This window comes from Rhinolophus ferrumequinum, chromosome 5 (assembly GCF_004115265.2).
Source record: "Rhinolophus ferrumequinum isolate MPI-CBG mRhiFer1 chromosome 5, mRhiFer1_v1.p, whole genome shotgun sequence".
Classification (NCBI taxonomy): Eukaryota; Metazoa; Chordata; class Mammalia; order Chiroptera; family Rhinolophidae; genus Rhinolophus; species Rhinolophus ferrumequinum.
In genome coordinates this window covers 30,255,624-30,278,257 of record NC_046288.1, presented here as the reverse complement: position 1 = coordinate 30,278,257, position 22,634 = coordinate 30,255,624, and the positions used below count along the sequence as shown (strand labels likewise).

At 34.7% G+C, this 22,634-nt stretch overlaps 1 protein-coding gene across 10 annotated transcripts in view; it reads left to right on the top strand.

Annotated features, from left to right (window-relative positions):
• ANKRD17 (ankyrin repeat domain 17) overlaps positions 1 to 21,669 on the top strand; it is a 151,398-nt gene extending 129,729 nt beyond the window's left edge. For 5 of the 10 annotated variants that reach the window (XM_033105360.1, XM_033105355.1, XM_033105354.1 and 2 more), the window contains 10 exons: positions 1,932 to 2,103; positions 3,236 to 3,683; positions 4,180 to 4,335; positions 6,211 to 6,360; positions 7,716 to 9,352; positions 12,223 to 12,420; positions 18,807 to 19,055; positions 19,580 to 19,758; positions 20,154 to 20,318; positions 21,012 to 21,669. In XM_033105360.1, coding sequence (XP_032961251.1) covers positions 1,932 to 2,103; positions 3,236 to 3,683; positions 4,180 to 4,335; positions 6,211 to 6,360; positions 7,716 to 9,352; positions 12,223 to 12,420; positions 18,807 to 19,055; positions 19,580 to 19,758; positions 20,154 to 20,318; positions 21,012 to 21,071 — 3,414 coding nt within the window. In that variant the 3' untranslated portion in view covers positions 21,072 to 21,669. Of the gene's footprint in view, positions 1 to 1,931; positions 2,104 to 3,235; positions 3,684 to 4,179; positions 4,336 to 6,210; positions 6,361 to 7,715; positions 9,353 to 12,222; positions 12,421 to 18,806; positions 19,056 to 19,579; positions 19,765 to 20,153; positions 20,319 to 21,011 lie in introns of all 10 variants that reach the window. The other 5 variants (XM_033105358.1, XM_033105352.1, XM_033105351.1 and 2 more) reach the window with 1 other exon arrangement.
• Positions 21,670 to 22,634: the final 965 nt, after the last annotated feature.

Genomic DNA, 22,634 nt, shown 5'->3' with positions numbered 1-22,634 from the left:
CCCAGGAAAGCCAGGCTCTTTTTAATCAGCTGAGTTACACATGCTCAGTTCCTTCTTTCAAAATCACCAATCAGATATTCTCCCTGGTGGAGGTCACCAAAATAATTACTATTTTCTTTCTAGTCCTTCCTAGTCCTTCTGAAAGGTCGAAAGCTGCTCTCTTGGTGTTGAGACTGGAGCTTGTGTACTTCTGGAGGATCACCAAAAATTTCTAGGAGGTGCTATTGAGGCAATTTCTAGAACTTCAACTTCCATTTGTATTCTTTCCTGAAATCTGTCTGCCTGAGAAAAATATCAGTGTTTTACAGATCCTACTTAACTATTTTCCTGTTCTGAAACAAAAGACTTATTCCTACACCCAAGAGAATGTAATCATGATACTTTGCCCCAGGGTGTAAAAACTTTAAAGTTGGGCAAAACCTTTTGAAAAGGCAAGGAGGAGTTTTTAGCAAAAGCAAAAGACTTAAAAAATGAAATTAGACGTTTTCTGATAAAAAGTAAGTCTGATTTGGCTTACGAGCTTGTCTCTGAGCTCTGGTTTCATTAGTAAGGATACTGTGACATTTTCTGTAAACTGGGTATCATTGTTTTGGCACATAATATTTAAAATAACATATATACAGAATACTAGATTGTGGGCAGGGAAGTACATAGTTTGACAACATCTGTTAGAGGACATGCAAACAAAATAGTTTGAAGATGATTTTCTCACTTTATGAACCAAAAGGGAAAATTTAATAGTTAAAATAGCTTATTAAAAGAAAAAAGCTTATTGAAAGATGTCATTAGAAGGGCGGCCGGTTAGCTCAGTTGGTTGGAGCGCGGTGCTCTTAACATCAAGGTTGCCATTTCGATCCCCACATGGGCCACTGTGAGCTACGCCCTCCACAACTAGATTGAAAACAACGACTTGACTTGGAGCTGATGGGTCCTGGAAAACCCACTTAAAATAAATAAAAGTTGTTTTTTTGTGTGTTTTTTTTAAGGTGTTATTGGACTTTTAAACGTGATTATTTTTTACTATGAAAGTAGTATGTACTTATTTTAACAAATAGGAACAATATACAGTTATGTAAAGTAAAATTGAAAGTTGCCATCTTTCTGCCACCCCTCTTCATTTCCACACTCTAGAGGTAGTCACTAGTAAGCCTTTGATTTGTATCTTCTTAGTGGTTTTTCTGTACTTCTCCAAATAAACATACATACGGGTTCTCTTCTTCTATAAATGGGATCATTGGTCTGCAGTATGACTTTATTTCCTTCTACCAAATGTAAATTGTGAGCATTTCCCCAACTATATAGTGAGAATGATTTTCATAGCTGCCTAGTATTCTGTGAATGTATATTGTTAATTTATCTAACCCTCCATTGATAGATTTACCTTGTTTCCATTTCTTGCCATTATAATTAGTTTTGCAGTGGAAATTATTGAACCTATATTTTTGCACTAGAGATGGTCATTTTATAAAGAATAAATCTTAGAATAAGCAATGTGTAATTTTCAAAGGAGGCTTTCAAATTACCTTTCTTAAAATATAAATATTTATACCCATAGCAATATAGAAAAGAACTCATTTTCCAAAACTTATGCTGACATGTGATATCCTTTTTATTTTTGCCAAAATAATGAACGAAACATGGTATCTTGTTATTTTAATTTACATTTCTTTCGTGATTATGAGGTCATGTATGTCTTTATCACTCATCCATTTTAAATTAGATTTTTTATCATTATTTTGATATTGACCGTTTAAAATACTATTTTCTCTTTACAGTGATTTGAATATGATCTTGATCAAACAATGAATTGAACTATATGACTTCGAACTTTCTGGTATCATAGTTCCCTTATGATAAAATGATACTATCTGACAACATTTTTCCTGTGGTAATTCTAGTGTTGTAATTCTGTTTTATTGACCCTTTAACAGTTAAGAGAAGAAAGCCGGAGGCTGGCTTTGGCTGCCAAAAGAGAAAAGAGAAAGGAAAAGAGAAGAAAGAAAAAGGAGGAACAGAGAAGAAAACTAGAAGAAATTGAGGCCAAAAATAAAGAGAACTTTGAACTCCAAGCTGCTCAAGAAAAAGAAAAGCATAAAGTTGAAGGTATTTTCTCTAAACAACCATCTGATTTGTTTCAGATAATACATTCCATTGGAAATTATATTTTCTAAAATATTAATAACAAGATAAAAATAGATTTCTAAGTTATTAAGCTCTTAATTATTTATATGCTATTTTCATTCGACTTCTCCCCAGCTTTTTATTGTGAAGAATTTAAAACCTATAGACAAGTTGAAAGAACGATAAAACCAACACCTGAATACACTTCACCTAGATTTTAAAAATAAACATTTTACCATATTTACTTCATCTTTTTCTCTAAATATGTATACATGTTTTTTCTAAGCCATCTGAAAGTAAGTTTCAGACATCCTGACATTGCACCTGTAAAACTTCAAAACACATCCAAAGAGTGACATTTGCTTACATAATCACAATACCTAAAAAAAATTAACATAAATTTGATGTGTTATCTACATTCCAGACCATATTCATATTCAGATTTTTCTCAAATGAGGGAATTATTTTCAACAACTTTCTAACTAAAAAATTATTTAAGATGAGGATATTGTGAGAAACCATTGCCACTAAACCATCAACTATGTATGCTGTGTGTGTGTGTGTGTAAATTTCTCTATCCTCCCACCTTTTGTTTTGAAAATAAAACTACAGAAAAGTTTAAGGATTAGCATGATGAACACCTGAAAGTCACCTGGATTTTTATAACATTATGGCACATTTGTTTTGTTTATCTTTTTTCCTTTCTCTTTTTTTTGAACAGTTTGCATGTAAGCTGTACGCATCATGCAAAATCACCCCTAAATACTTGAGTATGTATTTCCCAGAAAAAACATTATTTTACATAAAAGCAGTAACCTTATTATACCCAAGAAACAATAATTTTATAAAATATGTAATATGCAGTATATATTCATATTTACCAAATTGTCCCCAAAATACTCCTTACAACTGCCTACTATGCATTGTTTAGGAGTTGAGAGCAGAGAATAGATCAGTCATATCCATCTCATTACTAGTGAGTGCTGGAATGACTGGTGACTTTATGTCTAACAATAGCAGAGTAACTTCTGGGTTTATTTTTCTTTAGTGCTTAAAGCGAAATTTTTTCTCAGAAAACTTAGAACTTGCTAATTCAGTATTGCTACTTTTACAGATGAGCCTGAAGTCTTGACAGAGCCTCCAAGTGCCACAACCACTACTACCATAGGTATATCTGCAACCTGGACAACTTTGGCAGGTTCCCATGGTAAAAGAAATAATACCATAACTACAACCAGTTCCAAGAGGAAAAACAGGAAAAATAAAATTACTCCAGAAAATGTTCAAATTATATTTGATGATCCACTACCAATCTCATACAGTCAGCCAGAGAAAGTGAACGGAGAATCCAAGAGCAGCAGTACCAGCGAGAGTGGGGACAGTGATAACATGAGGATTTCCAGCTGCAGTGATGAAAGTAGTAACAGCAACAGCAGCCGAAAGAGTGACAATCATTCACCTGCTGTGGTCACTACTACTGTGACCAACAAGAAGCAGCCATCAGTTCTGGTTACCTTTCCAAAGGAGGAGAGAAAATCTGTTTCTGGCAAGGCTTCAATAAAGTTAGTTCAAATTTTCACTTTTACGATTTATAGTGTCATGAAACACTTTGTTGCTGAACTTTTGTGGTACGCCAAGCACATTAACAACTGGCAGAATAAGGATTTGTTTTTGTGCTAAACAAGGAACAATTTCATTTCCTTTGAAGAATAATCTATTTTTTAGATTTTGTATTAATGAGAGATAAAATTATTTTTACTATGCAATTAATTCATTTTGGTTGTTAAACTTAGCCCATAAAAAATACTGATTATGGTTTCTCAGGGATTATTATTGTGATTCAACTTCGCTAAATTTGACCTCTAGATAGTATCTTCTTAAAAATTGGCTCTTCGTGTTATACTAAGTATTGGTAAGTGAAAAATAAGTTCTTCATTTGTTTACCATATTTATTCTAAAAATAAATAAAAGAATAAAATTATGTAATTGATTGTCTTTATCATTTAAAAATTCTACATCTGTTCTATATTTAACGTACTTGTCTTCCCTCTGTTAAAGATTGTCAGAGACTGTCAGTGAAGTAACCAGTAATTCTCTGTCCACTTGCACAAAATCTGGTCCATCTCCCCTCTCCTCTCCAAATGGGAAGTTAACAGTAGCAAGTCCTAAACGTGGACAAAAGAGGGAAGAAGGATGGAAAGAAGTTGTGAGAAGGTGAGTAATTGTTTATTTGATTGTTTTTCTCATTCTTTTTATTCTATCTTACAGTGAAGTATTTTTTACTCCCTTATTGTTAAATTCCTCCAAGTATTCTGAAGGTTGCAAACTGGTGGCCTAAGGCTCATCTGGCTAACAGAGACCACCTACAGCATATTTTAGATGAAAAAAAAAAGTGTACATTAATACTCTTAAAATTGGGAGATTTTACATAAAGGTTAGATGGCTATTGTGTCTGCTTGACCTCCATAGGTCCTATATTTGGTACAGAACTAATTTAAATTCTTTAAGGTGATTGTGTTTTTTTTAAATGTGTAATCTCAGAGCCCAGTATGTAATGTCTACTACATGCTTGTAACTATTTGAAGAATGAATAAGTATTGGTTTTAAACTGTTCTTGTCTTTAAATTATATGATACCTTTATTTCAAGGATTTTAGGACTCAAGGATTTTAGGACTAGTTTATATAATTTGTTTGAGATTTTTACTAGTATGTGTCAAAAAATAAGACAGTATCTCTGAAACTAAAAGGTTTAAGTAAGATACCACAAACCCAGAAAGGATATGATCCATTATAAATCTTTAAAAACCTATTTTAAAAAACTTCCCAGAAACTGAAAAACTACACTTTTTATCATTTGAAACAAGAGCTGTCCTTATCTCTATCTCTGTCTTTGTCTCATACATACACACTAACTTATTCACATACACACACACTATTCAAATCACAAGTCAGAGTACTCCATACGAAGGTAAGGTAATTCAGTTTTCTACATGCATTTCATGTTGTGGTATACAAAGAAATTTTTAACTAGTTTGAAAATAATGATCACTGACTCATTATTCCCTTTAAGGAAGGAGTTATCAAGTAACTTAATGATGTACATAAAAGGGCAAGGATCATACCTTACCTTTTTAAAAATGTAACATTTTAATTTAATACTTAATCATCCTAAATAATTTAGTTGTTCATTAAAGCGTATTGGCTCATTCTCTTTATTGAGAGTTTACTGCATTTTTTTTAGAAGTATTCTTTAATTTATACTTGTCAGAAATTTGTATCTACCTTTCCTGATCCTAATTGTTTAAATTTGTAATGTAATTTTGCAAGTGTTAGATGGCTTTTGTTTTTTGTTTTTAAAATTCCAGTGGGCTTTTCTCTTTTCTCACACTACTGAATATCCTTTTACTGAGTTTCTGTAATTGTGGCTAATCGTTTTAATGCCTCTAGAAGAATGCAGGGAAACAATAAATTTTCAATATCATCCTTTCAGTTATATATTAGAGAATGAAAGGGAGAATGTGAATCAGTCACCCAAATGTGCCCACAATAAGCCATTCTTGACTCCTTGGGCAAGATTAGATGCTCCAACCACTGTGTATTTATGATACTGTATTAACACATTCATGGCATGGTGTTGGAGTTTTCTAACTTGGTGTCTATGTTGTCAGTATACTCGTATATGGGCAGGAACCCAAGTCTGTCTTATTTGCCATTAGTATTTGCTTTAGCACAGTACTTGTCTACATAGTATGTACTTTACAGATATTAATGAAGGATGAAAGTCAAAAAGAAAAAGTCTTTGATAATGAGATGAGAAGCTATGGTAAACTTTCCCTCCCTCCCTCCGTTCCTCCCTCTCTACCTGCCTCCCTCCCTCCCTCTCTCTCTCTCTCTTTCTCTGTCTCTCTCTTGTCTCCTGTTATACCTAGTTGTCTTTTATCACCTAGAGTGAGAATAGAACAGGCTTATTCAACAATAATTTATTCTGTATTTACAGAAACATATTTTAGTAATACTTTCCTGTTATTTTAATCACAACCACTGAGACTAATGATTTATCTTAATTTATCTTTGCAACTTTTAAACAGGTCAAAGAAAGTATCCGTTCCATCAACCGTGATATCCAGAGTGATTGGAAGAGGAGGCTGTAACATTAACGCTATTCGGGAGTTCACTGGTGCACACATAGATATTGATAAGCAGAAAGACAAGACAGGAGACCGGATAATAACAATAAGGCAAAACTTTGTCTCTTACGTTTTCTTCCTTTGTGTTTTATTGTGCTACAGCTTAATGAAATATAAGCATTTGAGTTTTCAATGGAACTTCGTATTTAATAGTATACTTTTTTAAAATGGAAATTTGAAAAGATAACCTTTACAATCTTTTCTCTCTCTAATTCATATGCTCTTCTGAAGTATTTCAAAGGGCTTTAAAGGAATTGTGTGTGTGTGTGTGTGTGTGTGTGTGTATGTGGCAAAGGTTTAGATTATCTTTTCCTTACATAAACTGTTCATATGACATTATTAAAAATTAATTGAGACTTTTCAAGAAGGAATGGGTCTTGAACACATTGTAAGTAGTAGGTTTCCATTTTTCTCTTAAATGAACATTTGAGCTTTGTTACCTGAGATTGTTATCCTTAGAATATGAGCTCAGCACAAGATTTAAACCTGAAGTGAGTATTTGCCTTGAGTTGAATACATCTGTGCCTGAATACCCTTAAAGATGATATTGTAAGAAATTACAAGTTTGATTGTAAGGCAGGTGCCCCTTCGAAGAAATAGGAGGGCTGATCGTTACATAGCCTACCTCACAAGGAAGGAGCAGTCAGCCATCTCTGTTTTGTACTTATCCTTTTCTCCTATCTTGTTTTTCCCTCTCCTGGATAGGTTTGTGGTCACAGCCTGCCTTATCTAGAGAAGAGGGAAGCAGATACCCTTTATGAGTAATTTCCCCCTTAGGGTTGCCATAAGGCTTTCCTAGCAATCAAATATTTTCCTGAAGATCCAACAGTAGGGTTTGACCTTATGGCCATTGTTGGCATTATCAGGATTCCTCTCTCATTTTGAGACATCATTCCCGAGGAGTCATAGTAATCATTCTACTAATAGAGAAACCACTATAAATATGTCAGACATGGGCTCATCTTAGGTAGCAGTATTTAAAATAAAGACTATTTTCTTACTCAGTTGTCTTATTTTCCTTATTTACTTATATTGATTGCTATTAGTATTGATCAATTGTTTAACTTTATAGTAGCTTTATGGATTCAGTGGGCTTTTAAGTGGTTTTTTTAATAGCTGAAATGTATTTTACAGTAGGAAAATGATTTTGTAGTCTAAGAAAACAATAGTAAAATGAGTTTTTAGAAAATAAATCATTTACTATTCCTTTGTGAAAAGAGTGGCATATCAGGACAGTTTATGGCTTTGTTTGCAAGATATTTCAAGAGTAGGCAGAAAATTGCTGCTTAACTTTCGTTATTGCTCTCTGTATGTGTGTGTATACGACACGTACACATGAATGAATTTAGGCTTTACATATTAAAAAGTAGGGGAAATTGGACTTAATTGTTTTTGTCAACTTACAGGGGTGGCACTGAATCAACAAGACAAGCAACTCAGTTGATCAATGCTCTGATCAAGGATCCAGACAAAGAAATTGATGAACTTATTCCAAAGAATCGTTTGAAAAGTTCCTCAGCAAATTCCAAAATAGGGTCATCAGCACCTACCACCACTGCTGCTAACAGTTCCTTAATGGGAATTAAAATGACGACTGTAGCTCTGTCATCAACATCTCAAACTGCCACAGCACTCACTGTGCCTGCAATTTCTTCTGCATCTACTCACAAAACCATAAAGAACCCAGTGAATAACGTGAGGCCTGGTTTTCCAGTTTCTCTTCCTTTAGCATATCCTCCTCCACAGTTTGCACATGCTTTGCTTGCTGCTCAGACTTTCCAGCAGATCCGTCCACCAAGGTTGCCCATGACCCACTTTGGAGGTACTTTTCCACCAGCTCAATCCACTTGGGGTCCTTTTCCTGTCAGGCCTTTGAGCCCTGCCAGAGCTACTAACTCGCCTAAGCCTCACATGGTGCCTCGCCATAGCAATCAGAATAGCAGTGGTTCTCAGGTGAATTCAGCAGGTTCTTTAACTTCAAGTCCAACAACTACAACCAGTTCATCAGCTTCAACGGTGCCTGGTACATCTACAAATGGCAGTCCAAGTTCACCTTCCGTCAGAAGGCAGCTTTTTGTCACGGTTGTGAAGACATCTAATGCCACCACCACCACAGTCACAACCACAGCAAGCAACAACAGCACTGCACCCACAAATGCCACATACCCTATGCCTACTGCCAAAGAACACTACCCAGTATCATCCCCATCTTCCCCATCACCACCAGCCCAGCCAGGAGGGGTTTCTAGAAACAGCCCTTTGGATTGTGGAACAGCATCTCCAAACAAAGGGGCATCTTCCTCTGAACAGGAAGCAGGTAGTCCACCAGTAGTAGAAACAGCAAATAGTAGACCTTCGAACAGCAGCAGTTCTTCTGGGAGTTCATCAGTTCATTCTACTCAGCAGCAACCTCCGGGATCTGTTTCTCAGGAGCCAAGACCACCTCTTCAGCAGTCTCAGGTTCCTCCCCCGGAAGTGAGGATGACTGTTACTCCTTTAGCAACAACAAGTTCTGCTCCAGCGGCAGTGCCTTCTACTGCCCCAGTGACTTACCCTATGCCTCAGACACAAATGGGATGCTCTCAGCCTGCTCCTAAAATGGAAACCCCTGCTGTCAGACCACCCTCTCATGGCACAGCTGCCCCTCACAAGAACCCAGCTCCAGTGCAGAACTCATCTGTTGCGGTCCTCAGTGTCAATCACATTAAAAGACCTCACAGTGTCCCCTCTTCTGTCCAGCTACCTTCGACCTTAAGTACACAAAGTGCTTGTCAAAATTCAGTACATCCAGCAAATAAGCCTATTGCTCCCAATTTCACTGCGCCCTTACCATTTGGGCCCTTTAGCACATTGTTTGAAAACAGCCCCACTTCTGCTCATGCTTTCTGGGGAGGATCTGTTGTTTCATCTCAGTCAACACCAGAGTCTATGCTATCAGGAAAATCCTCATATTTGCCAAATTCAGATCCTTTACATCAGTCGGATACTTCCAAAGCTCCAGGTTTTAGACCACCTTTACAGAGACCCGCTCCAAGCCCCTCAGGTAAGTTTGTATTTTCTGACATTCTGTAGCTGCTCATTTTCACAAGCGATGTGAAAACTCTTGGTCGTTTTTAATATTTTTACTCTATGACTGGGCCAGATGGACTGAGATTGTTGTATTTAGTTAACTCAAATGCTGTTATATTAGCTATGTTTAGTATGGTATTATATTTTTTAAAGTTACAGTGGATTTTATCTTTAATTTCCCATAAATAAATTTCTTTATCTGGTATATTTTTCTCTCTGAAAAAAACGTACGTTTTAATTTAATAAGGTAACACCATCAAAATTTTGCTTTTATTTCAAATAGAATATAATTGACAAAGATCTAAAATTTGATTTCATTTCTGATTGCCTTTTTTGTTTGTAAAATAATGAGAAAAATATAGTTACATTGTTTGATAGGTAGCCACTAACCATAAGTGCTATTTAAATTAAAATGAAATAAAATTAAAGATTTGTCTTAGTCAAACTGGCCATATTTCTTTTTATATTAATTTTTTCCAGTTTTATTGAGGTGTAATTGATATACATCACTGTGTAAGTTTAAAATATATAGCATAATGGTTTCACTTAAATATATTGTGAGTTGATTACTACAGTAAGTTTAGTTAGCATACATCATTTCATATAGATACGATCAAAAGAAAAACTACACTGAAAGAAAAAATACATATTTCCTTGTGATGAGAACTCTTAGGATTTACTCTCTCTTGATAACTTTCATGTAGCGGGTGTGCCAAAAAAATGTCTACACATTTTAAGAGATGCTCAAGCAGTAGTTCCCCATAATCAGAAGTGTCTGGATGCTGATGGTAACCACTTTGAGCACCTCTTGTAATTAAAGAAGTCAAATGTGACTTGTATTCATCTGTTGTTATTGGTATATATTAAGTATTACAATTTAATAGTTTTTTCCTTTCTTATAATGTATATACATGTTTTTGGCACCCTCTGTATATATTTTAGAGAAATATTAACTATAGTCATCACGTTATACATTACATCCCTCATACTTATTCTATACTGGAAATTTGTACCTTTTGACCACCTTCCTCCATTTCCCTCTACCCCTGCTTTCATCTCCCAACTTGATTTGTGTTATTAAAGATGTGACATTCTCGGACAAAAAATTTCTAAGTTTAATGGGAACTGAAGGTTATTTTTACCTATTTCTATAACATGTAACTACAGTGTAATGAACATGTAAATGAAGAGAAAATATTTCTTTGTTATATTTACATTACATTACATTTCAATGAAATGAACAGTAAATATCTCTTTGCTTGGGGTTGATTGAAGTATTTATGTGTACTTTAAAAAACAATTTCTCTGTACCAAAACAATAGAACCTATAATTTGGTTTTAAAAGCCCATCATATACTAATGCATTAGAAATGCTTTTATATTTGATTTTTATAATAGTTGGAGTTTAATAATAATACTTCACTTTTCAAAAAATGTGAAATCTAGGTAATGTATTGAGAAAGACCAAAATTAAGATTTAGAGAAAAAAGAAATTCTTATTTTGTGGAAAGATATAGAAAAAGGACCAGCTCTATAAGGGAGGTGAGGTTTGGGGGTGTATATAGTTGATGAGAGCCAAAATTATATGGAAGTTTAACTTGAGAGTCCATTGGAGGAGAATTTACTAGATTCAGGTCCAAACAGGCATGTTTGCCTTCTAAGCTACACCACTATATTACTACAACCTAGAAAATTAACATTAATTCAGTAATAGCACCCAATTTACAGTACCATCATCCCAAATACACCCTTTATGCCTATGTGTTTCTTTTTTCATTTTCTTTCTTTTTTTTGATCCAAGATCAAATCAAGGTTCACACATTGCTATTGGCTGTTATGTCTCTTTGGTCTCCCCCAGTCTAAAACATCTTATAACCTTCCTTCTTCTTGAAATTGAATCCTTTGAATAGTCTAGTTGTCCTGAAGAATGGCCCACATTTCAGATTTATCTGTTCAATCCATGATTACATTCAGGTCAGACATTTCTGGCAGGTGATGTTCAGATAGGTGATCAGTAGGTGATGTTCTGCATGTCACACTGCATTGCATCGTGAGGCACTCAGTGACAGATTGTCCCACTGCTGGCCATGGAAAGGACGGCCACTTAATTAAGGTGCTGATCATCAGATCTCTCCCGTGTAGAAGTAGAGCTACAGCCTTTTCTTTTTTCCCTATAGTTTTCTTTTTATGACTTTATTAATTTTTATAGCACTTTTGGGCTCACAGCAAAATTGAGAGAAAAGTACCAAGATTTCCCATATGCCCCTGTCCCCACATGGGTGTAGCCTCCCCCATAAACATCCCCCGTCAACGGGGTACATTGTTACAATTGATGAACCTACATTAACACACCTTTATCAAAGTCCATGGTTTACATTAGGGTTCACTCTTGTTGTACATTCTGTGGGTTTGAACAAATGTACAGTGGTAATGTATCCACCATTATAGTATCATACAGAGTATTTTCAGTCTTTTAAAAATCTGCGCTTATCCTTCTCTCCCCTCTAAGTTTTTTAAAGATAAAAGTTTTATACAACTCCTTGACCATTAAACCTATTTAAATTCCAATGTTGACATAAAATCTGTATATATTCTATAATAGTTAATAAAATACTAAATATTAAAGTTACAGTTTCCTTGATGATTATTCCTTTTTTATAGTTATCTATAGAATAAAGGTGGAAATGATGAGTCAGTGGGCTGGAAGAAGTAAGCAAGGAGACTTTTTTTTAATCTGAAATAGTTTTGGATATAGTCAGGATTTCTTGGAATTTTAAGTTTTTCCAATTGTTTCTCGTAGGGGTGGGGTAACTTAATGAATCATGACTATCTTCTGCATTACAGGTATTGTCAATATGGACTCGCCATATGGTTCTGTAACACCTTCTTCTACACATTTGGGAAACTTTGCCTCAAACCTTTCAGGAGGTCAGATTTATGGACCTGGGGCCCCCCTTGGAGGAGCACCTGCAGCTGCTAACTTTAACAGACAACATTTTTCCCCACTTAGTTTGTTGACCCCATGTTCATCAGCATCAAGTGGTGAGTAATATGCACTGTAATTCCATAAGAAAAGTTTGCATGTGTTCCCTTAAAATAAAAAAGATTTAAGTTTTTCAAAGCTTGGAATTTTTAACTTTCAAATCTTATAATTTTAATACTATAAAATTGTATTTGTATTCATAGCAGTCTATGAAACCAGGAATAATTTCAATAGCATTTCCAGGTTTTTAAATTACTGAAATCAACCTCAGTTATATCAAACCTGGACTATTTTATTGACATTTATTTCTAAGAGAGATTATTTTTTTTGAGAAAAAAATTAATAATGTTGTACTGCCTATTGATTTATATTGATTTTTAGTTTTAGTTGAGCATACAGCTACCAAGGAGAAAGATTTTTAACCTTAAAGTCACATTAAGAGAATTCTGTAGTATAAAGTTACTGGGTTTTTATGTTTGTGTTTTTCAATTTTGTGTGTGTGGGGAGAAAGACATCAAATTATTTTCTCCTTAAGGAAATTATAATAAGAATTCATTTTTAAACTGTGAATGTCTTCTAACAGTGCTAGAACCCAGGTAATAGAGCCCAATTAACTGAATAAAAGAGTGGGACAAAAAAATATTTGAGAGATGCATATCAAAGTATATTGTCAGTTAAAGCTTGAAGTAAGTTGTTCCCTATAGTGAATTTACATGTTGTATAGTTTTTCTTGTGTTTTCAAATAATGAGGACCTTCACGTAGAAAGAATATTTCATTGCACAGATATCCTTAAATGAGAAAAAATGGTTTAAGAAATAATTCAGTGATTATGATAGAAATATGCCAGAAATATTGTAAGAAGTATGAAAATAATGTACCAATATAAGAAGAAAATAATGTACCAATATAAGAAAATAATGTAACTTTCAGTCAAAATACAAATAGACTTCACATAAATCTTCAGTTCTACTTAGGACATTTGTTTTTTTAGTAATACATATTATTGATAAGCAGTTCTATGTGGAATATACTATAGGATTGAGCAAACGAATAAATAAAATTTTGATGATGTTATAATATAGGGTTCTCGCGTGAGAAGACAGAAATATGGAATGAGGTGAGACAAGGAAAACCATATGGAACTGGATTGGAATTAAAAAGAGAGCCAATGTGAACTTACGGCTTTTCAATTACATATCTATTGGATTGAATCATATAAAATTGCCATCTACCCCCCCCTTCTGTCTACTGAAAGAGCCTAGCAGCAAGCACTCTTTGGTAGCAGTGAGCACATCCATTGTTCAGATCTTTCTGTTAAATATTTTTGTCCACTAAAAGAAGCTAAAGCTTCTAGGAGAAACAGCTGACTCAAGAGCTAGGACAGAAGAAGTATAAGGGGACTCTGCAAAGTCTTACAGTGTCAGAAAGTCGTTTAAGTACTCAGAATGATGGGGACATGTCAAGACAGAGGAGGTAGATTGAAGAGGCTCCCTTTGGCCAAATCCAGGACAATTTGACCACCAAAATGAATACTGGCAGCTCATTGGATAAAGCAAGAATCCATGAGTCCAATGTGATTATAAATAAAATTTTAAAACGCAGAGGGGAACAGTCTTCCTTACAGTATAGTGACAATTCATCAATGTACAAGGAGTAACAGAGTTGTCATTTTGCAACTATTAGAGTGATTGACTCAGACTTTCACCTCTAATACTGAATTTTTAACTAGTTTGCATTTGCCTTACCTTAATTTAAATCTAAATATTGTTACTTTTTAATGACCATTTAGTTTGTTTTGTCTTACTTCTAAGTCTTCTCTCAATAGTCTGCTCACATGGATGTAATTTGGTATTTTGGGTTGTTTATAGTAGTCTTTTAAAATTTTGTTTTTAGTATTTAGATATTTTTCCTAAAAAGTTGTCATTCTGTATTATGTTGTAGAACTAACTGCACAATATATTTATCTGGTTTTATGTACTTGAACAGGTTCTATCACATTTCTCCATGTTCCGCTCCTTCTTTCTCCTTCTCTGTTAGCAGTAGGACATGATATTAGGACCATGGAAAATTAAGTTGGGATGTGGCGGACACCGCTTTCTTCCTTAAAAAAAAAAAAATAAAGCAAAGAACCCTTTCTTGAAGTGCCAGAGCAACAGATTAGTGCTGAGAACTTTGTGCATACAAGGTGGGCAGAGATCACCTGAGGCCTTCACCCAAACTGCTAAAGTCTATCCTGCCAACACTCTGCCAGTCCGTACACTGATTGCTGATCACTCGCTCTGATCTGAGTTTCAGTCCTTGGCAAATTTAGTGAATGGGCCATTTTGACAGTCAATATTATAAAAATGTTGTCAAATCAAAAAGCAATGAAAAAGCTTTATAATTTTGAAAGGTGGAAGCTAGTTTTACATTCATTACACATGTTCGCGTGTGTATAGTTGAAATAATATATTTACAAAACAATATGTAATCCATACAATGTATGTTACACACCGGTATTTTCTATTCTGTTTTCCTTAACCTTAAACATTGTTTTAATGCTAGTCATAACCAACCACATTCATCTCATGATCTACTGTAGCTTAATAAACTGAAGTGAAACATGAAGAAATACAGTGTAGTTTTCCTGCAGGATCCCTTTTTTGATTTGTAAGTCACATTGCTCTTTCAGTTTGAATTCAGGACCTGTTGTCATTTCAAAACTGAAGTGGATTTATCATGAAGCCAGTGAAGCTTAAGCTTCCGAGTATCTCATTTTCGAGGGGCTCTGCCAAGGACATGTACCTAATTTTGTATTTGTAATTTAGTATTATTTTTTTGTAAGTTCCCCAAATTGTAGAAGGTCCCACAAAACTTCTAAAACCTGTTTATCCCCCCAATATATAAGCTGGCATATTTTAAAATAGCATGGCTCTGAATTGGATTTTTTTTCTAATTAAAGAAATTATAATAATTAGAGATGAGAAAAGAAATTATAATAGGCTCTTTTTCATGGTAAGGAATACAGACTCACCCAAGGAATCTCAAGGAAAATATGTTTACTTTAAGACTGCAGGGACATCTTCAGATCCCTCAGGATTTGGGACAGCTGTGCTCTTCATCTTTCTCTCTTTGAGGATTTATGGTCTCACTCATGTTCTGTTTCTTATGAGTCTCTTTTGTTTACTCTATTTACACCTAGGCTTTTTCATAGTATCGTCTTGTATATGGTCCTCAAAGATTCAATTCATAATTAAACCAGTTTTTCTCTGTTTATCAGTTGCACCTTCCTCAATGAGGAATATGATTGGCTCGGCTCATGTTCAGGTCTGGCCATGTCAATCCTAGATGCTGGCTAGCCGGAAGTGGATCATTCTTCACTCAGAGGGTTGTTGTTAAGCTAGTAAGCCCGTGGGGAAGAAGCAGAAAACAGTCATGTGATTAAAAACTATGACTAGTGAGGTGGCAGAATATGTGAAGAAGGCAAATCTCTTAAATGGGGCAGGCCAGCAGGCAAGCCTAGTTATTCTGTTCATTTAAGCAGAATGTGGAGGGTTGCTATTACTTTGCTTTGCTTTCGTTTTTGGAAGGATACAGGAAAGGAAAGAGAAACCAGCTCAATCCGACACAGGTTAAGGCAGGCTTCCAAGGAGGAATCCAGGGAAATGTAGGATTCATGCATCTGTCCTTCCGTCAGTTCTTGCCTGCCTTCCATCCTTGTTTCCCGCCTGCCTGATACCGCTGACTGTGTCTTGGTCTTACTTGTTCTGAGTTGATTTTTCTCAGGTTTGTTATTATGCTCTTTGAATATGTAGTTTGAAAAACAATAAACAAAACTTTATCCCTTGTGTTTACAATATCCTGTGTTCCTTGTAGTTCAATTTAGTCTTTTCTTTCATTTCGTTTTTTTTCCTTCTTTCATTTCTAATACCTTCCTGAGTTTGTCATCTTGTTTCCAGTTTTACTAAATCTGAATTATGCTGTTTTTTCATACCTTTTTCTGCATTTATTTTAACTCACTTTGGAATTTTAGGTTATAGTTTCTTCTTTTTGATATGCCTTTGGAATATTAGGATATAGCTTTCTTTCTGGCAGGCTTTTATTATCTACACAATGTTATGGGTCCATATCTCTTTTAGTTCATGCAATAGCTTTGTATGGAATTCGACTGCAGTTCTATTCTGTTTCGCAGTTTTAAATGAAATGAGTTTCCTGAACTTATAGAAGGGATAAATGGATCAGAATATCTTTTCTAGCTTAAAGGCTCTAGAATTCCCTTTATTAGGAATGTGTGCAAAAATATGGCCTTGTACTTTATTAAATCTGCTGGCTTCATTTCTGATCCACTTACCCACCCCTACCTAGTCTGTCCTACTCTTGACTGGATCTTCTCTTTGCTTCTGTTGTCCCTTTCCTGCTTAGTTTTAATCTGTTCTAGAAGTTTCTTATCACTGTGGCTCTTTATCCTGGAAAGAAGCTTCAGCAGGTACTTTAGAGAGTTCATGGGGTGGCTGACATTGCTCCAGCTTCTTCAGACTTTATTGTGAATCCCTTCCAATCACCCATGGGTAGGCAGACCTCTCCCAGTTTCACTTGCTATTCTCATATTGGCCGGCCCTGCTTTCCTCTGAGTACCTTTGACTGTTTTGCAGTTCTCTTATCTCCTGTTCTTAGGTCTGGAGAATTGCTTCCTTCCACACAGATGCTGATACCTGTGAGTGTTATAGCTGTGGGTGCTTTGTCCCCATTCACTTATATCTTTGGCTTCATTTGGATACCTTGTTTGTTATTTTTTTATAAATGTAATCCATGGGTTTTTGGCTTTGCTAACTTAGTGGCTTTGTTTTGATGGGAGGGTTAGGAAAAAATCAAAACCTGTGCTGCTGCAACCCCCAATTTTTCTAGAATTCCCTTTCATACCAGTGTAATTGTAAGGTGAATTTTGAAACATTTATAATTGCTTTAAAGACATATATGTGGCTTTTTTATTATCTTATGATGTGTTAAACTAAATGTTGTCAAGTTAGCTAGTGGATCCACGACCACAGGAGATATATTTTAAGTTTTCATTAGAGGGTAATAGATTTCTTGGTTTACTTTTATAGATAATAAGCCCATGTTTCATGTTTTTGTTCCCCAATAATATAAATATCCATATAATAAATTATAATTTATGAAGTATTTTCACATTCATTCTTTTAGTTAATAGTTACTACAACTCACTGATAGATGGTACTATCAATTTAACCAAAATAGACCTCTGTAAGCACTGGTAAGACGGAATTGATTTCCATGGCACTTGCCAGTTCCCTATGATTCTAAACATGCAGAGGGTGCCAAAAAAATGTATATACATTTTAAGAAAGGAAAACTGTATTAAAATTGTAATAACTCAATATATACCAATAACAAAAGATGAATACAAGTCACGTTTGACTTCTGCAATTACAAGAGGTGCTCAAAGTGGTTACCATCAGCATCCAGACACTTCTGATTACGGTGAACTACTGCTTGAGCAACGTTGACCAAAGTGTCCACTTGTATACATTTTTTTGGCATTCCATTATATAAAGAAATCTTTTTAAAAACATATTCAGGCTAATAATTTACTGAATTTTTCTTTGTCTTCCAAATTTCCTGAAAAGTACCTCGGTAAATGGAAGCATTATGTATGCGCGTTTGTGTGTGTGTGTGTGTGTGTGTGTGTTTGTGTGTATAGATTGATCGATTGATTGATTGATAGATTGATTTTGCAAATTTATTAACTACCTAAATCCCTTTGGATAAATACAGCCACACACACACACACACACAATACAATAAAACAAAGTTGGGTAATAAGGCATAGTCTTCTGTCAGTGTTTTATAAGCTTCTTAAGGTTCTGTGAAGTCCTAATTTAAAGAAACTTATTTTTTTCCTTCAGGTAGCTTTTCCAGATTTGTTAGATACCCAAATCCCTTTATTTTTTCATCATAACGCATCAAGGGACAAGTATCCTCAAGGAATACAGTTTTGGAATTTCCAATATAGGCATGATTTTCCCCACCTTCATTTTGTTGTTGTTGTTTGTTTGCTTTTCTTTTTTCTTTTTTTGTTGTTTGTTTTTTTTAATTTAAACATTGTCTTCTCATCGGTCTGCTGTTATATTTTACTCAGTGTCAAGAGTTAATTCATTTCAGTATTAGTTTAATGGTTTATTACATGTGTAGTTGCAGCATTCACATCTTCACAGTCTATCACATAACTAAATGAAAAAATTGGGAGCCAGATTAAAAAATTACTACAAAGTCTTGGAACTTTAACCAAATTTTAATATGCATAATTTATTATTTAAGCATTATTTTCATATGTCATTCTTTCTCAGAATGAATATTTAAGGTGTCTTTAGAAATTAAGGTTTGGTTTTACAAAATTACATGCTCTATAGATGACGTGTATACTAATTCAGACTATCTTTTGTCTAGATTCTCCCGCACAGTCAGTGTCCTCCGGAGTTCGTGCACCTTCTCCTGCCCCATCAGCAGTACCTTTAGGGTCAGAAAAGCCCAGCAATGTCTCTCAGGACAGAAAAGTTCCAGTCCCTATTGGGACTGAACGTTCTGCACGTATCAGGCAAACTGGAACTTCAGCTCCATCTGTTATTGGGAGTAACTTGTCCACATCTGTAGGGCATAGTGGCATCTGGTCCTTTGAAGGGATTGGTGGCAATCAAGGTATGATATGTTATCCTGCTTATAGGAAATTAAGTTTATGTATTTAACTAAAGTATTGTGAGCAGTGTTTAACATCCATAGTCATTCTTAAATGATGGGCATTCATATTTCTTTGCTTTGACTAATCATTTTTAGTTGAGAGTTCAGAACATTTATTGCTCCCATGTGACTTCTCTTTGAATTTATCGTTGCCTTTAGAAAATAGTCTAATGTAAGCATATTCTTTTCTTCATTTCATATTATGGAGATGTTAATATTTCCTTTGGGGTTCTTTAGGTTTTATCTTAGCTTTTTTTCTTTTGTTTTGTAGCAAAATGTTTTGGTTATTTTCTTAGGGTATTTTATCACTATTTACAAACATGGGAATACTGCAGTAAACATATAAAAGTAGGTCATTATTCCGAAGGAATGCACAAGTCAATGTGGAAAATATTAAGTAGAAATACATAAAATATTTTATTTTCTTGTTTTCTGATTTTAAATTTCACCAATTATTTTTTTCTGCCTCTTCATTTTTCCTTCAGACAAAGTAGACTGGTGTAACCCTGGAATGGGAAATCCAATGATTCATAGGCCAATGTCTGATCCAGGAGTGTTTTCACAGCATCAAGCAATGGAGCGAGAGAGTACAGGAATTGTAACTCCTTCTGGTACATTCCATCAGCATGTTCCTGCAGGATACATGGACTTTCCTAAAGTTGGGGTAATGGTAATTTTAAATGAGCATTTTCATTATTTCTGAATGTTTTTCTTATTAGTTTTATTTCATTTTCAAGTGGTTAAGTGTTTGTGAAGTGATGCTGGGGCTTGGCCTACAATTATAGGTCAAAATCTGGCTAAAGTATAAATATTTACAAGTCCTGATTTTGTCTCAGTTGTATAGAGAAATGTTTTTTGACAAAATATTTTGGATATAGTAGGCTTATGCATCATCTAATGGAAGAAGAAATCATATAATGGAAAACAATTTTTAGATTTCCTAGATTACTTTTCCAAAATGAGAGAAGTTTCAAATATCAATTTTAAGGCTATTGATTATATTGGAAAAAGTAAGCAGTGAGTTGAATGTGCATAATCTTTGTTTCCTCCTTTTTTAAGGGTATGCCTTTTTCTGTGTATGGGAATGCAATGATTCCTCCAGTGGCACCTCTTCCTGATGGTGCTGGAGGACCCATATTTAATGGCCCTCATGCTGCGGACCCCTCTTGGAACTCCCTGATAAAGATGGTTTCAAACTCCACAGAAAATAATGGTCCTCAAACGGTAAGGCTGAACATTCAGTGAACATTTATTTAGTGTTTATGAGATGCCACGCCAGATAGGATACAAGTAAATCATGGTAGTGAGAGAGCATGGTGAATATGGGCAGTTGAGGAAACTGAGGGAAATTTAACATAATATAGCAGAGTGATGTAGAAAATGCTGCTACCAAAGGCAGTGGTTTAGGGCCAAAGTTATGAAAGCCATGGTATATTTCATTGGGCAGCAGATGGTAAGTAAAAGATTTTAAGTTGCAAAGTGCTGTAATGTAATTTTATACATCAGAATTTACTAGTATTGTGAAAAGGGCCATCTAGAGGTTATTTACTAAATAAGTGTCAAAACATTGTATAATTATCACTTCAAATTCATAAACATGTTTGTATATTTTAGCTTATTTTGATGTATTCTTAATACTTTTGACTCATTTTCCTTCCATAGTCATCAATCTTTATGTACTGAGGTAATGGTTTTAAAAAAAAAAGATAGATCCTGTTTGAGGGTAAGAGGCAAGGAAACAACAGACAAAAGTGGTTTATCATTGCTTTTCTTATTGTTTCCAAGAATGTTGCAAATTAAATGAGATTTAGCTATTAGTCCATGAATACTAAGGGCACTTCATTAGCTTTTAAGAGTTTTGTTTTAATCAAATATGTGTTAAATACGTGTTTAATCAAATGTGTGTTCTATTTGTAGGTGTGGACTGGACCCTGGGCACCTCACATGAACAGTGTGCATATGAACCAGCTTGGCTGATGAGGATCAGCTTGTTAGCCTGCAAATTCCTTTTCATTCAGAGGAAATCACAAGTGGCCGAAAACAAAATTTATGCTCCCAAATCATTCTACTGATGTGCTTGACTGAAGTGTGTAGGCTTTTTGCAGAAGAACTTACTAACTGACCTATTTTCTGTGAACATTTGTGACTGCCCATTCCCTATCATCATCCGTTTTACCTTAGTTAGCATTTTTCTTACCATTTTTCTTTTTTTTTTCTTTCCCTTTTTCCCTTTGGACATAACTTTCTGTTGAAGCTGTTCTTTGGCTGGTTGGTTTTAGTACTGTAAACTGCTTCTGAGCAAACACGGAAATTTAGCAAAATTATGTAAACTTGATCCTGGAGTTTTAGAATGGCAAATAAATGTACAATTGTTTACATAACAGAAAAAGGCTAAGCAGAAAGTAAATTTCAATATGTCAGTATAGAGGCTCTACTTTATGTAGACTTAAATTAATGTGAGATATGTACCTTCATATTCAGAATCTGGATGTTTCCTTCATACATTAAACTATTAATAAGCATAACTTTTCTGCTTGTGTAATTTAAGTACAAAGTAAAATAATGGGCATTATCAGTGGATGTTTCCCGACATTGGCTTTTTAAATACCCATCTTGCTCTCTTTTGAGTTTGTTTGCCTCAAGGCTAGAAGAAGAAATTTATCTCTTTTCCATGTCTTTTTATTACCTTGTCACACTTTTAAAACTAATACACACTTTTCTATTCACTCTTTCTTCTCTCTTCACCTTTACCACTCACTAATACCAGTAAAATTATCTTGCTGATCGTGAAATAATTTGTAAAGATTTTTGGCTGCTACAGAGACATGGAGCACATCATCACCTGTGGTTTCTTCTAACCATAAAATATTTAGCCTTTCTGAGAATTTAAAAAGCCACCACTGGGTTCCCAGTCAGCATATGCAAGCTCTTAATATACTGTTTATTATTAAATAATTCAGTGTACTATTTTATATTGGATAATATTGATTCTTAACACTGGCTTTCTAGTCATCAAGAGTCAACATAAAATTTCCAATTTTCAGTAATTTGGTGGAAAGTATTTTTCTCCCCCAATTTTAAAGGCTTCTTGTTCTCTACACTTGTATATTATCAGTGAAAAGGATCAACAGCTAACTTGGGGCAAGTAATAAAATAAATTTTGCATTTGTCACAAAGACAATTTATGGTAGACATGAATACACAGATTACAAAATAAAGTCTCCATTTAACCTGTTTATATAAGATACAGGGCCACACTAAACTATTCAATGGGATTTATCTATTCCGTTCACTTGAATCAATAAACAATAACGTATCCAAGAAGAATGTGTCCTACCCTGTCTCATATGGAAAAATAAATTATATGGTTAAAATGTAAAAGAAAGGGAGTATAAAGGTCAAGTAATGTATGTATTGATCTGAATTTTTAAAATTAGACATAAATTTCACAGTGGTGAAACAGAACTAAAATTCAGATAAATCACCCACATTGACAATATTAAAATGGTTCCTTGGCTCTTCAAGTAAGTGAAATGATTT